At 26.4% G+C, this 16068-nt stretch overlaps 2 protein-coding genes across 2 annotated transcripts; one reads left to right on the top strand and one right to left on the bottom strand.

The window, feature by feature from the left end:
* Positions 1 to 640: 640 nt before the first annotated feature.
* Positions 641 to 7700, bottom strand: LOC129968957 (uncharacterized). Its single transcript, XM_056083329.1, has 5 exons — positions 7306 to 7700; positions 5528 to 5645; positions 4659 to 4756; positions 3199 to 3715; positions 641 to 1422 (listed from the first exon to the last, which is right to left on the bottom strand). The coding sequence occupies exons 1-5, from the start codon at positions 7420 to 7422 to the stop codon at positions 1187 to 1189; spliced, it is 1086 nt and encodes a 361-aa protein (XP_055939304.1). The 5' UTR covers positions 7423 to 7700; the 3' UTR covers positions 641 to 1186.
* A 269-nt stretch (positions 7701 to 7969) lies between these two features.
* On the top strand, positions 7970 to 12967 carry LOC129969424 (peptidyl-prolyl cis-trans isomerase-like 4). Its single transcript, XM_056083992.1, has 3 exons — positions 7970 to 8060; positions 8427 to 8495; positions 10560 to 12967. Exon 3 carries the CDS (start codon positions 10577 to 10579, stop codon positions 12734 to 12736), a length of 2160 nt encoding a protein of 719 aa, XP_055939967.1. The 5' UTR covers positions 7970 to 8060; positions 8427 to 8495; positions 10560 to 10576; the 3' UTR covers positions 12737 to 12967.
* Positions 12968 to 16068: the final 3101 nt, after the last annotated feature.

The following is a 16068-nucleotide window of genomic DNA, read 5'->3' as shown; positions in this document are numbered from 1 at the left end:
TTATATGCAAATAAATATATTAATTGCATACAGAAAAATACCAAGAACCAAACTTGTTTAATCTTAATGATACAATCTCATCTGATAAAAGCAATGTAATATTGTTCATGTTACAATACAAACAGACTTTTTGTTGTTGTTGTTTGTTTTACATTTTATCCCTTATGCTATAGTAATGGAACTGAAAAGTGAAATAAAACTAAATAACTGTGTTTGAATTGCTATATGAATTCCAATGTCCTAACAGTATTCTTTTGTTTAAAAAAGAAATAATTTTCTACCAACAGTACATAAATTCATTGCAATTTATAACAAAAAAAAATTGATACCAGAAACAGTATTTCAAAACATTTATTAATATAAATACTATAAAATTCCATAAAATATGGATCTAAAATATTTGAAATTTTCATAATACTCTTGCATATATTGCAACTTCAAATATAATACATGAAGGAAAGTAAAAATATTCCTTTGGTAACATTCAACAAATAAGTCTCTCAATTGCATATACAGTTCAAATGCAAAAAAAATTTAGAATCTAGCAAAATGAAATTAATGAAGTAATATCGAATTAATTTCTTTTAACTAATCAATGACATAAATTTTAAATTATAATTACCAAGAATAAAAGTACTGCAAAATTGGGATTCAAATATTTCAATAATATATTTATTTTATAAAGAAAAATTCACTAACTATTTAATAACTCACAGAAATTATTCATGAAAATACAATCTTGTGAATTATGAAAGGATGTAAATAGTAAAACAAATTATGAAGTATGTAAACAATTTGTAAGGATTTTTCAGATAAATTTCTTTTAAATAATTTTTATTCTTTATTTTAATCCATATTATTTAAAGATTAATTAACAAATCTGACAGTCCAGCCTAATAATATTTATTAAAATACAGGATAAAATAATTTTCAAATGGGCTAAAAGAATTTAAGAAGTGATAATAATCTTTAAATAAATACATTTAAAAAAACTTACCTGTAAAAAAAAGGTACTACAAAATCCACTTAGGAACACTGAAGAGACATTTAATATAAATCTATAATGGGGGAATGTGTTCACATTTACATCAAAAATACACACTACCATATGATCACAATTATACTATACTACCACACATGCATGACAATTTACATAAAATAGAAAGACAAGTTAATGTCTTAAAGATCACAGAATGCAACAGGCAATATGTTCAAAGGGTCCTTTGTTATGATAAAGAGTAGAAGCTTGGGCTTCCTTAACATGTCTGTAGTACTGTCTATCCTGTTCCATGGCAGACAATAACTGCTCAGCCCTGGCAGGAATTTCAATATCTTCAGCACATTGCAGACTGCATGCCCAGTGTTGGAAAGGCACACAAGTGTTACCCAGGTAAGGGTTTTTAAATGTGTACACTTTATAACCTAAAATAATGAAAAAAGTATTAAAGAATACACTTTATTCATTAAATATGTTATAAAACAAAATTAATTATATTTATAAAAAGAACATTATAAAAGCCTTTAAAATACTTAATTTCTTTTTTCCTATGCATTTTGAAAAAAAAAAAGAAAAAAAGTTTACAACTCTAGATAGAGAAATTTAAAAATTCTTCAAAATGAAAATAAAATATAGATTAATAAATTGATAACATTTATAATAAATATTAAGAGCACAGCTAAATCCAGGTATTTTAATGATTAATAAATAAACCTTATAAATTAATATATAAAATAATAAATGATATATATATAATGTAAAACTATCTTTGTGATTTTCCTCTCTACTTATAAAAAAAATGTGGCTTTCAGAATGGTCTTTAATAAGCACTGTTTAAGAAAATGATGAATGCTTGTGAACATTTTAACTGAATTAAGATTTTTGCAATAGTACTTACTGTTTCATCATGCTACGGTATATACTATACTACTTTCATGTATATACAGCTGTTTCACTGCACTACATTTTAGATCTATGGCGAAAATCATTTATTCTTGTAATGTTTAAAGAGATCAGCATTTTTTATATGGGAAAAAATTAAATTCTCTGTACTTTCCTGGTTTTCAAGAAAAATTTCAAATTTCTCTGCATTTTTTTTCTGTGTTACAGATGACTTTTAAATTCCCTGTGTTTTTCTGATTTTTCTGGTGCTGTGGTAACCCTAACCAAGTAGCCAGAAAAGATTTCATCCAATTCAAATACTATAGTATATTTTAAAGAACATCATGTTCTATATGTAATGGATATATTGTTTATAAGAATAAGTAACATCACAGGTTGTAAAAAAAGGAACACTTACATACCCTCCAACATTGGTTACCCAGTCATCAGTAGTATTTCTCATTGATATATTACAAATAACGTAATATCAATAAATTACTGAAGAATAAATATTTCCAAAGAATTTTAAATAGTTAAAACAAAAATTTGAAACATTATTCGAAATTATTTATTATTGACTTAATATAAAAGTGAAATAATTTTTTAAAAAATAATATAATACAATTTTTTTGATAAAATAAATTAACACCATTTGTTATACATTTGAAATTTTGATTCATTAAATAGCAAGCACTTTTGCTTTTCTTAAGTCATCATTGCAAACCCCCACATTCATTTTTATTGAGGACCGACTTCAATTTTTATACTCATGCTCCTCCCCCCCCCCCTCCTTTAAGCATATTAAAAATACTTTCACTATTTCTAAGCATATTAAAAATACTTTCACTATATTAAAATACTATTACAGCATATTAAATTTACTTTCACTATATTCACAAATAGCTGCAAACAAAGATTCAGGAGAAGAAAATTTTCAGTGTATTTTGTAGTTTTCCATTATGTATTCATAATTTTCACCTGATTTCCATAGATGTTGGAGGGTATGTAATATTTGAAAAGGGCCAAAATGCCATTTCTTGTGAGTTTTTCATGATCTCTATTTCAAGAAAATACTTGAAATTTTTCTATTAATCATCTAAAGACAGATAAATGTAATAATTCTTTAATGTACTTATTATAACAATAATTATTCTTATAATACAACAGTAATTAATATTTAGTAGAATATTTCAATATGCATGGAAGTGAGTGAAGGGCATAGAAACATACAGAAATTTAATTATATTACATCTAAATGGAAATGAAATTTGCAATAAACAGATCGTGTCTTCTACATGTTTAAATAAACAGAAACTCACCTGGCTTTGACTTCCAATTGGCAGATCTACATTTGTAGCACACATTGAAATCAAAATAAATATCACATATATAATCTGCAAGTGTGGGTGGAACAATGGTGCTAACAAAAAAATTCATTTTGGCGCCAATTATAGCTGTTGCGCACAACAACTTTAAGGACGGCAATCCTGAAACACAAGGTGAACTACCAGGAACAGCAAGAATCCGCTCATTGACATCTGTGTGATACCACATAAAAGTGGCTTTGAAATAATTATGATTTCCATGCCGATGCACAGTGTTCAGACTTGGAATGAGAAGAAGAAATCCTGGCAAGGCATCAAGTAAATTGTTATCAAGTAACAATACCTTCAACGAAGAACAAAATGATAAGGTGTAAGGTATGGATGAGTTCTGGAGTTTGTTATTGGTAAGTGCCAAATATTCAAGCTTTTGAAGTTTCCCAATATCAGGAGGGAGCTGCTCCAGGAAATTGCATTTCAGAGAAAGTGCCTTCAAGTTAAGACATTGGAAGAGCTGTAAGAAATGAATAAAGAAAAAGTTTAATAAGTTGTATTACTAGATCAAATTTAATATCTGATAGTTATGGTAACCTGTAGTAATTCAATGGATGTTTTCAAAAAATTTCATAAATATATATAGTTAAATAAAACTTTTAAGGGCAACATTATATGTAAATGAAAGGAAGTAGAATACAATGTGATTTTGATTTAAAAGTTAAAACTGAACAATTTTCAAAAATACAATAAATAAATAAATAAAATAAGAAAAAAAAATAAAACTTTAGCAACTAAATCTACAATTTCACAAATGATTAAGCAATATGCAACAATTTGTTTATGAAATCATTCTTATTTTTGGAAATATCTATAACTGTCAATAATTATTATGGGAAATAAGTCTTGTAAATCATACTGGATTATTGAAATGAAACGATTTTAAAACACTGCTGGCAAAATTTTTAGTGATATGTGCTAAATTCAAAAATTATAAATTTTTCAAATTAAATACTTTTTTACACAATGTTTTCCGAACTATATGAGAATGCATGTGTGTAATAATTTAAATTCACCCCACCAACCCCTCAATCACTTGAAATCAGACTTCACTTTAACTTTTGAGTTGAACAGATTCTTATTTTCCCATGCTGAGTCTGATATATCAAAACCAAAATGTAATTTTAATGTACTGCTATTCATTTTATGAAACACACTTTTGAAGTTATATAAATTTTCAATACTTTCTCACAACTCCTCCCCCCCTTCTACCTGGTTTAGACAGCAACATAGATTTGTCATGGATTAAACAAAGCACTTTTACAAGAATATAAAAATGGAATATTTTCTATGATAATCAAGAGTTTATAAGCTGCTTATAAAATTAATAATGAACAATTCTGTTTGACAAGAAATAAAATACACCTTAAGTTTGAAGGTTTAAAATAAACTAGCATACTTACTTCTTTTGGAAGAACACTGCTCTCTCCATATTTAAATACACTATCCAAATGCATTTCAACAAAGTCATGGTAATGTAAATATCTACTCAAAATACTATCTGTAGGAAAAAGAAAAACGAAAGAAGTAAATTATAAAATATTGAAATTTTAAACCAATGTTTTATGAAACATTAACTTCATATTTTCAACATGTTTTATTATAATATTCATAATAATAGTTTAGATAAACTTAATTTCAGGGAAAAAAAATTGAAAAATAGAATTTCCAGAAAAAAGTCCTACATTTTATACTAACAATAGAAAACAAAAAAAAAAAGTTATTTTTTCTCCTGACAAGATAATTTGGAAAACATCATTCAACATAAATTTCTACAAATCATTTTCATAATTCATTTGATGAGATAGATTTCACAGAAAAATCATAAATTGGAATGGATAAAATAGAATTTTTTAACTACAGTATACAAAAAATAGGCATAGTTTAGACTTCCTAAAACAATTTAAAGGGAAAAAAAAGATATACTCTTTTTTTAATTCATATTTAATTAAGATAATATTCATTTTACACTATTATTTGAGTTCATTATTAAGATAATGAAAATATTACAGATCTTTCGAATAAGTATCAAATAAATCTCCTAGCCTTTAGTACTGCACTAATTTCTGTACAAAGCATACATTCTTAGTAATAAAATAAAGTCTTTAATCTACAATTAACCTTATCTTAGATGTATATATATTTTTTTACCTACATTTGATAAATATATTTTAGTTTTCTTACAATGAGAAATTATCAAGCATTTCAATTTTTCTATACAAATTAAGTTATTTTGTATATTATTAACATTTTAATAAAGACATTTATTTACCTGCACCTGTAGGAGAATAATTATGATCCTTTTGTAGGATCTTTTTCATAAAGGATGGAAATCGATCGTTTGTTTCAGCCACTGTAACCGCTACAAACCACAGATCGTTTGGAACAAACTAATATAAGAGGGGAAAAAATATTTATTCAATAAGTTGAATTTAGAAGATATAACATTGAATGTTAGTATTCTTAATCTTTGGAACAATATACCTAAGGATAGAATTTTGCAGAATTATACTTAACAATTTTGCATTTAAAATTTATATATCTTAAATGAGATTTAATAAATAAAACATCTGATTGAAAAATTCATAGATAATGCAAATGCGCATAATTTTCAAAAGCATCTTTCTTCTTGAATATATTTAATATTACATAAAGTTTTTTAAAAGAATACAAGAAGTAATAATCTAGCTAAGTACTGATAAGTTCTGGCAGTAAGAATATTTACAAAGGTATCAATATATTACTTCATGAATAATTAAAACTGTCTAGAAAATTTAATGATAGTAGAAGTAATAAAGCATATAGAAGTGCTCAGTAATCAATATTAACTAAACATAACAAACATATAGTCAGAAAAAAAAATTTAAAAATATTTAAATACATTATTTTCTTTTAAAAATCAATTAACACAATTAAATATACATCTAATAATCTGAAAGTAACAAATGAAATTCATATATAGCATGTTCTTCTTCCACTCCACCCACGAAAAAAAAAAGTTTGCAAACCAAATCGACAGAAAAATAAACTCCAAGCTTAGTATAAATGAATACAAAAAATTGCATTTTGTATTTGAGAAAAAGATTTTTTTACTTTAAATTTGAAAAAAGAAAAAAACCATCCTCATTAATATAAAGAATCAGCAATTATCATAACCTGCACTGAAAAGGAAAAGAGAATCCTTGTGGAACTATAAAATATCCTCGCAGGAATGTTATATATTTGATTGTTAATGAATATATATAAATTCATTAACAATCAAATATAAATTGGAATTTTAAATTATCATCATAATGTTATTCATTATAAATATTTCTTTAACATAACAATAACCCAATGACATATCAGATTCCTTCATTATTTAAAATATTGATACTACAATTAACTATTCATTCTAAAAATTAATGCCCAAGTTAATCAAATGATTTATTCTAAAGAACTAAATATATCTGATAGTAAAAAATGTCTCACAAATCTACATATAATCTTTATGCTGTTTCTCAAATGATTTTTACTTCCACTCAATGCACTTAATTTTTCTTAAAATTTTTTTAAAAAATCATAAAAATCAGAGAGAAAAAAAATTATTTTTCTCTTATCAAACTAAGAGCATCATATTTTGCATATATTTAAGGCTGAAATAGAAAAAAAAAAAATTACTTTTATTTCACCTATTGTAAATTGACTAGATTCTTGATTAAAAGCTGCAACTTAAATGTTTCTTTTTTAATATGAACTAGCTACTTATGAATACAATTTGGATTGCTTGGGATATTTGAATAATTTTCAGTAGATCAAGAAAAATATCGAAATAATTCAGATTATCAAGGATGAGCGTCACTTTATTGTAATCACTAATGCAAAGAAAAATAAATATAAAAGTATGGATGAAGAAATCAAAATATTTCAGACTATTAATTAAAAATAACCTTTCACATATCAAAATATAAAAATGTCACCCATTTGGAAAACATGCGCTTAAAATTTTCAGTAAAAGAATATGCAATATGTTTTGATAATACTAATATAGCAAATAAAATACGAAATTACCCTCAAAGAAAAATCATTTTCTTTTAAAACACTTCCTTTTATTACAGTCCAAAAGTCAGGATCGTGGTCAAGTTTATTTAAGAAGAGAAATTCATAACAATGAAAAACTCTTATCATCCTGATTTCCCATATTTAAAGCATTTCTATTCCATTTTATACTTGCTGCGCGAAAGCGATTTTCCAAGACAAGATTCGTGATCAAAGAAACTAATATATAGTCTATAAAAAAGACAGTCTAATTCGTGTCAAGTTAATAGTACGGACTCTAAGAAAAAGCTTTAAATTCTTAATAATATGGTAATAAAATGGAATTCAAGCAGTTAATTTTTTTTTGCAAAAATATGCACTTTTAATAAGTTATCCAAATTATTTCTGTGCTGTGGTTTCAGTTTTTAGTTTTTCTTTGTATGTCTAAGAAAATTTTGAGTTGAGATGAAACTCTCTGAATATGATTTGTTGTCAGGCATGACTGAAAACCGCAATTCTGATTTCTCGTTTAAAAAATTATTAATTCGTTTTCTTTCCTCTTTTTTTTTTTTTTTTTTTTGCTAACTATTTATACAAGCACTTTTCTTATGCTTCATCAAAAAATTACTAATCAGTGCGGAAAAACAAACAAACTAAAATAGGGCTGCTGATTTGCAGTGATATCAGAAATAATTAACTCAACTCAGTAAAAATCAAACCTGGAAAATTTTAAAATCAACATAGGCAAAATGCGAAATTTATTTATTATAGAATAAGCTAGATAATAGGTAATAGTATATATTTTAGTTTTTTTTTTAATTTTCTGTTAAGTGTTATTATTTAAATACTGCAATTTTTTATGGATAGATAAGAATATGAAATGCAATGAGTGTTATAATGCATAAATTTGAAACATATTGGAATCAACATTAAGAGACTCTTAAATTTAACGTAATTTTTTTTAATTGAATGTTTATGTGAATTAAAGAACAATATCACAGTGTACTTTTGATTTTTACGTAATAGTTTCCGATGTAATTTAAAAACAATTTGATAATTTTTATGGTGACCTCTATATATTGCTTTTACTTTTATTTTTTAATCACTTTTTAGTATGGTGACAAAATGTGTGCTATATCAAATTTCTTTTTCAGTTGTAGAAACTAACAAATAACAGTACTTCACACATAAGCCTCCTGCTTATCAATTCAAGATACCACCAAGTATATTGATTTATCTATTATTTTTTATCAAGTAGAATAATTGCTAAGGAATTTTATTTTTTATAAATTTGTTATATTTCTCCTTATAACTTTTAGCAGAACCTTATATATATGTAATGATATCCCTCTATTTAATTTATATCTCTAATAATTTCATACTTTTCATCTTAAATTCACTTAAGTTACTTTATTCTGAAATTTTCTCTTATTTCCTGATCCAAATTCCACTTTTTTATTTAATTATTTCTAAAATTTTCTCTAAATAATTGCTTTAGTTCTCATGCTACAAATGAAGGTATGAAAATCCCTAACACTTATGATATAACATGCAAAGATACCCAAGCTTGACATCAACAATCGACACATGTCAAAGAAACCCCTATTAGAAACTCTTAGTGAAAGCACTAAGGGAAAAATTACTCACATTTTCCTCTTGTGACCTGATGTAAACAGATACATTTCATTACTTCTCATGTACAAATCATACCTTTTGATGGAAAAATAAATTGAAGTTAACTCCAAATTGGTCTTATTTACGGCAGCCACTGCTCTGCAAAATTATATATATATAATTAACTTCAGTTTATTTCTCTATAGAGCAGCGTTGTTCTTACATGCAGAAAAATGATGAAACACATCTGTTTACATCCAGATGCAAGAGGAAAGCATGAGAAAATTTTGCCCTAGTGCTTTTATTAAGAGATTCTTAAAAAGTTTTCTTTAACATGTGCTTGTGTTAATTTAGGAAAATGAACCAGATATCTTTGGAAGTTTTGCCATGGTGGTTTTTGTATCTCTTTTTTATCTCTCCGAATTTGTATCTCTTCATCCAGAGTTTGAGAATTCCAGACTCAACAATTTTTTTAGAGCAGATTTTGAAAATAATTAAATAGAAAGGTCAGATTTGGATCAGGAAATAAAAGAAAATTTTAAAATAATATGGATTGGTTTATGATAAAAAATAGGCAATTAAGATTTAGATTAAGATTACATATTTATATATACGGGGAGGGGGATACTTGCATATTAACATATGTCAGCTATTAATTGTGTTTATTTCAACCATCAATTAATTGCCAAAAATTTATATTAATCTATTGACTATGTTTATCATTAATATGCAATTAAATCTAAAGATTGTGAATGATTTTCAGTTAATATGCAGGCAACATTTATGTTATATCTGATTTATTTAATTTATTTGCATTCTTAAAAACAACATTTTTCAAAACACTTGAATTCACACTTCACTTCCCCACATATGATCTAATTTCTGTAACTTGAACTATCCAATGTTAATTTTCCGTATCCTGTAAAAAGAACATGTCAGAAATAAAAGCTTGCTCTTCGTAATTTTAGTAAAAATCCCTTTTTATTAATATATAAACTCTGAATGCCCACTGCATCCTCTTTTTGTGTGTGTTTTCTGCCTTCCTTTGCTAAATATGATGCTCTCTTGTCATTGATTTAAACAAAGAATTGTTAAAATTTGTAAAAAAAAAATATCTTATGCTTAATTATGAAGAATAAAGTTGTAATTTAAAGAGAACTTCTCTCCTGCATTTTTATAAAAAATTATATTATACATGCTCACATTTTTGGACAGTTTGATTTCAGCCATAAGTCATTTTCAAAAAATTTACTAGGTTGAGGTAATAATACATATAAAGTATTATGGGAAAGTTGTCATTTTTCATGCAAATTCTATTCTTTCTGCTGAGTATGGCATTCTTTTCCTGCATTATATTTCTTTGAAAATACAATAACATTATAAAGCAATTATAATTATAACGTGATGACATCATATTTACAATATTTTCTAAATATGTCTAAATAAATTGTCATTGCAAATTTATCAATAATACAATTAATTTTCTTCTAATGGAAATGAATAAATATTAATAAAGAATGTCCCAATTCCTTCTGCTTATGTTGGACAGTTTTGTTTTATAAAGAATAAAATATTTTTTCAACTGAAAATATATAATGTATTTATAGTTTCACATTAAGCTGTATTTTTATAAAAGCCTTGCTATTAATGATTTTTTTTATTTATTTATTTAGGCACACCAAAGACCATAATGTCAGTTGTTATTGAAACCACCCTTGGGGACATCACGGTAGACCTGTTCCTGAAGGAGCGTCCTAACACATGCCTGAACTTTTTAAAACTCTGCAAAGTCAAATATTACAATTTCTGTGTCTTTTATAAAGTGGAAAGAAACTTCATTGCGCAGACAGGTGATCCCACCTGTACTGGCCGAGGAGGAGAATCAATCTTCAGTCGCATATATGGTGATCAAGCAACATATTTTGAAGCTGAATTAAAGCCTCGATTGAAGCATGAAAAACTTGGAACTCTCTCAATGGTAAATAATGGCAACAATATGAATGGATCTCAATTCTTCATAACCCTTGGTGAAAATCTTACCTATCTGGATGAAGTCCATACTGTGTTTGGGGAAGTAGCTGAAGGTTTCGAAACTCTTCTTAAAATCAATGAAGCCATATGTGATCCTAATAACAGACCCTACCAAGATATCTTGATAACTCATACTGTGATTCTTCATGATCCTTATGATGACCCTCTTGATTTGGAAATACCTGATGCTTCCCCATTACCGACTAAAGAACAGTTGGAATCAAATTATATTAGAGCTGATGAAGAGATTGATGATACAAAGGGAAAATCTGCTGAAGAAATTGAAGAAAAAATCAAGGAGAGTGAAGCAAAAGCAAGGGCCACTATATTGGAAATGGTTGGAGATATTCCAGATGTTGATGTGAAGCCTCCTGAAAATGTCCTTTTTGTCTGCAAACTGAATCCTGTCACAACGTCAGAGGATTTAGAGATAATATTTTCACGTTTTGGGCCTATAAAAAGTTGTGAAGTAATCAAAGATAAGAAGACAGGTGAATCTTTGCAATATGCATTTATTGAATTTGAGAAAGAAGAAGATTGTGAAAATGCTTATTTTAAGATGGATAATGTTTTGATTGATGACAGAAGAATTCATGTAGATTTCAGCCAATCTGTTTCAAAAATGATGTTCGAACAGGGGAACAAATTTTCTAAAAATAAAAACTCAAAAGAAACACTTGTTATAAAAAACAAAGAGAAAAAATCAGATGGATATGATATGATATTTGATATGGATGATGAGATAAGCCATTCAAAACACAAGAAAAAGGACAAAAGATCTCCAGATCGTAAATATAAAAGGCAAGATTCTCCTTCTAAAAGGTCTACTGAAAGAAGAAGAGAAAGGTCTAATTCTGTAGATAGGAGATATGGTGAACATGTGAAGAATTCACGAACCTATTATGATAGAGAATATGATAGATCAAAATCTAGCAGAGATAGCACACATAGAATGTCAAAGGATTCCAGAAAGGAATTTACTAAGTCTTCCTCTCCATCTGAATCTTACAAAAGTACATCTTTTTCTAGGAAAAAACAAGGTGAACATACTTCAAAAGACCATTATAGTTCATCAGATGAATCGGGTACTATAAAACCTAAAATGAATACAAATCGTTACAGGAGCCATCGTCATGATAGCAGTTCATCTGGCCGTTCCATTTCTCCACAAAGAAAGCAGAAGAGCTCAACAGATAAAATTTCTTCTTCAAAGCATTCTCATTCTACTGAAAAGTTCTACGAAAAAAAATCACAAAAGCAAGAATTGCTTTCTTCATATAGAAATAAGGAAAGAAAAAATGTTTCTTCTAGACATAAATCTAATTCTTCCGAATCAGATGTGCCTAGACAGCCTATTAAAAGATATTCTCGATCACCAGAAATTTCTGATCGGAGATTAAATAAATCAAAAGACACATCTGGAAGATCAAGATCTCATCAAAGATTAAAGAAGCAGCCTTCTAAAAAGCCGTCAAGTTCTCCAGAATCATATAATTCTAGATTAAAATCACGTAGGCACTATTCGAGATCTCCTGATTCCTTGAGTCCAGAAAGGAAGAAGCGGTCTTATAGATCACAATCAAGATCTCTTAGCCCTAAAAAATATGATGATCCTAAGATCAAAAATTCATATACATTGCATGAAAAATCATCAAAACACTCTAAAAAATCAAAGAAAAATAAAAAGAGAACTAAAAGTTCCTGCTCTTCTAGTAATTCTGATTCAGATACCAATTCAAAAATAAAATATAAAGATAGCTATTCTTCCCATTCTAGAACCCATAAGACTTCTCGCAAAGAATACAAACATCGAAAATAGTGATTTATAAGCATAAAGCTTATCTTTGAATGTGTATAATTTTTATAAAAAAGATTATGTTTACAGATCTGGTCTTATTATTACGATTTCAAAATTTATGTATCATTATTCTGAAAACTAGAGATAAAATTTATTAAAAATTTGCAGAAATCTTTGCAAATTACCATTTATTAAATTCTGTCAGTAGAAATTACTGAATGAACCATTTATATGCAAAATCATAAATAATAACAAAATTTATATCATTTTGTTATTATTTATATCTACATTAATTTTTTTTTCTATGTTTATCTAATTTTAGTTTATTCAACATATAAAGCTAAAAGTGCTTTTAACCTTTATTTATTTTATCTTTCATTGATCAATCATCATAATTGATATCACCATAGTTGTGTATAAATAATGAATTATAAACTTTATATTTTTGTGAAATAAATTTTGATTTGTAAATGAATTGTAAATAATCATTATTGTCTTATTGTTCAACAATAAAAAAAAAAAAATATTTCCATATATTGAGACTATTAATCTTTTACTTTTTTATTTACTGTTCATGTTTTTCCGTTTATCATTCAATATCTTATTTTTTACATCCATTGCAATATAGTGTTTTATTAATTTCAAAAATCTCTGTAGTCTAATGATTTTTTTTATATTAAAGTACATTTGAATTTAATGTATAATATCTCTAATGTTATAATTTGGCTCTGTAAAATTATCATAATTTTTCCTCTTAAAATATTCAGTTAAAAATGAAAGATCCTCAGTTGCTATTTAGAATTGGAGTCAGATAATACAAAAAAAAAAAAAAAAAATCAATATAAATCGAGCAGTTTTGATGATAAATTGAAATTATTGAAAACAAGAAGCTAGGGTAAGTAAAACTGTTGAAGAATCATTCATAAAATTCAGTTGGAATGGATGAAAAAGTTATGCATGTTTTAGTTTACTGAACAAAACTTTCATCTTGGAATTTTTATCCATTCAAATAATATATTCTGATCCAGAAAATAAAGTCTGACGGGCTCTTTTTCTTTTGTGAAAGAGAATATATTACTTGAATGGAAACTTTCCAGATAATAAGAGAATCTAAATATTTTTCTCCATTTCAAAATGCATAAAATACTGCTGTGATTTCTAAAAGCATGGTTTTCATGTAAAAAGGCTCAATTTTTTTTTATTTCCAAGTTAATTTAGTTTCTAACATTTTTTTTACAAAAATTTAGTAATAAAATAAAGAATCTTTATTAGTAATTCCTTATGACTTGACTTTCTAAAGAGTTATTTATTATTGTCACTACTCTCCAGAGTTTTAGAATAAACAGAAATTTTATCAGTGTTAAATTATTTTTCTTTTTTTCATTCACAATGCTTGGGAAATCCATGTCTCAAACTGAATCTCATTAAAATTCATCTTGTATAATAAAGATATTCTGCAGATATTGAATTTGAAAAAGTTCTAGACTTTTATAAAAAGACAATGGAATCATCTAGAATAAAAATTTGCAATAATCAACATTAAAGCATTTTTTTTTTTTTTAATCTGCACAGAGAAAGAATTAAACTCATACAAAATCTAAGAGGAAATTATCTTCACTTTCAGTTTTCACAGGGACTATTCAAGGGAAAATATATATCTTGTTGAAGCCATATGCAAAAGGATAATATATTACTAATTCAGTTAAACCTTTTCTTGTGTTGTCCTTTTTCTATGTTTTTTTTTTTTTTTTTTTTTTTTTTTCTTTTTCTGCAGTATATGAATGACAACGATGTTAGCATAACATTGCTGCAATGTTTTGTATCCAAGTTCATATGCACACTAATAAATGTATATGATATAAAATATATGTACTTATTACATCAGCTAGTCCAAAATAAAATAATATATTCCAAAAATATATCAATTCTATTGTTTTCAAATGATGAAAGAGAAGTTTATCAAAAAACTGCAGAATGTGTGAATTACATGCATTTTAAAAATTTCTCCATGTCTAAAATGAGGAATTAAATTTTTTATAAATATTTTCATGGGTAATTTATTTTGTTTGGAAAGCACAAATGTATTCTTTTTCATAATAATTGGTTTAATCATCATGACAATGATAAATATGTAGAAAGCAGTTTAGTTCTTTGTTTGAATAATTAGAATCAATATTTATTTTTATCAGTATTTTCAGTCTCGGATACATTTGACTGTAAAAGAATTGGTAGTACAGTACACTCCCGATTATCCGCAGAATTGGGTGGCGCGGCCGCCGCAGATAACAAAAATCGTGGATAACTCGAAAAAAGCTAAAAACGGGTATAGCAAAAGAGAAAACAGCCATTCCAACTTTGAAAAATCGTTTTATCTACAATAAAACATAAAATAAACAGCAGGAAATGTTTAACTAACGCTTAATATTTTAGCATATCACTCAAAACTAACCTAAAATGCATTTTGTTAATGAAAATAGAAAAGTGCTTTGTACTTGCGAGAGGCGTCAAGGATACACAGAAAAATTAATACATTATGTACTGTTTTAATACTCTAATGTATTATGTAATTACAAAAGCATAACTCTAAAACTACACCTTTTTGAAGAAATGTCATTTGTGTTAGCTTCTTGCTTTGGAAGCATTTTCTCTTTGCTTGGAAGCAAAAAAAAAAAAAACTTGGTGCGGCAGGCGCGGATAATCGGGAGTCTACTGTACTTAGTATGACATTTCTTGCCCAATATAATTTTAAAATTACATCAAAAATAAAACAATATTCAAAACCAAAAATGCTATTCATATATAATAGTAAACAGAGTTTTCTTGCAAAAAGAAAGAAATATCCAGATTGAATCCTATTTGATTCAAATTAGGTAACAAATTAATTTATTTAACACACTGCATGCAGGTGCATATCGCTGTATGCACTGGGACATAAATCAACACAATAAGTTTTTTTATATGATCTGCCCTTAAGTGACAAACTGTAAAAAACATGAAAATATGTTAAAATTCTGATCTAATGAATTAGAATTTTAGATTGAAAACTTTGTAACATAAGAAAAAGGACAAATATCATTTAATTCAGGCAGTTTTAAAAAATTTTTACAACTAAGAGTATTGTTCTAATTATATTTAAGAATAAATTCTCAAAATTAATAATTAAAAAATAAAACATATTAATCAAATTAATATCATTAAGAAATTTTATAAAATTTAAGACACTGCAAAATTTTAGATACATAAATGAAAAAATCATTAACATTTGTAATTCTGATAGCAAAGCTCATGTATCAAAATTAAATTAAATAGACACAAAAGAACATGTTCAGAAATTTTTTTTAATGTATTAAAAG

The sequence above is a fragment of the Argiope bruennichi genome, chromosome 5 (genome assembly GCF_947563725.1).
Source record: "Argiope bruennichi chromosome 5, qqArgBrue1.1, whole genome shotgun sequence".
Lineage (NCBI taxonomy): Eukaryota > Metazoa > Arthropoda > Arachnida > Araneae > Araneidae > Argiope > Argiope bruennichi.
Note: the sequence above shows the minus strand (reverse complement) of the source record. Positions and strands in the feature narration are given on the sequence as shown.

Coding starts and splice junctions, on each gene's coding strand:
- LOC129968957 (XM_056083329.1), bottom strand. CDS start 7,422: ATGATAAGAGTTTTTCATTGTTATGAATTTCTCTTCTTAAATAAACTT. Junction 4,757..5,527: donor TTATTCTCCTACAGGTGCAG/GTAAATAAATGT, acceptor TTTTTCCTACAG/ATAGTATTTTGAGTAGATAT. Junction 1,423..3,198: donor CAATTGGAAGTCAAAGCCAG/GTGAGTTTCTGT, acceptor TCATTATTTTAG/GTTATAAAGTGTACACATTT.
- LOC129969424 (XM_056083992.1), top strand. CDS start 10,577: ATGTCAGTTGTTATTGAAACCACCCTTGGGGACATCACGGTAGACCTG.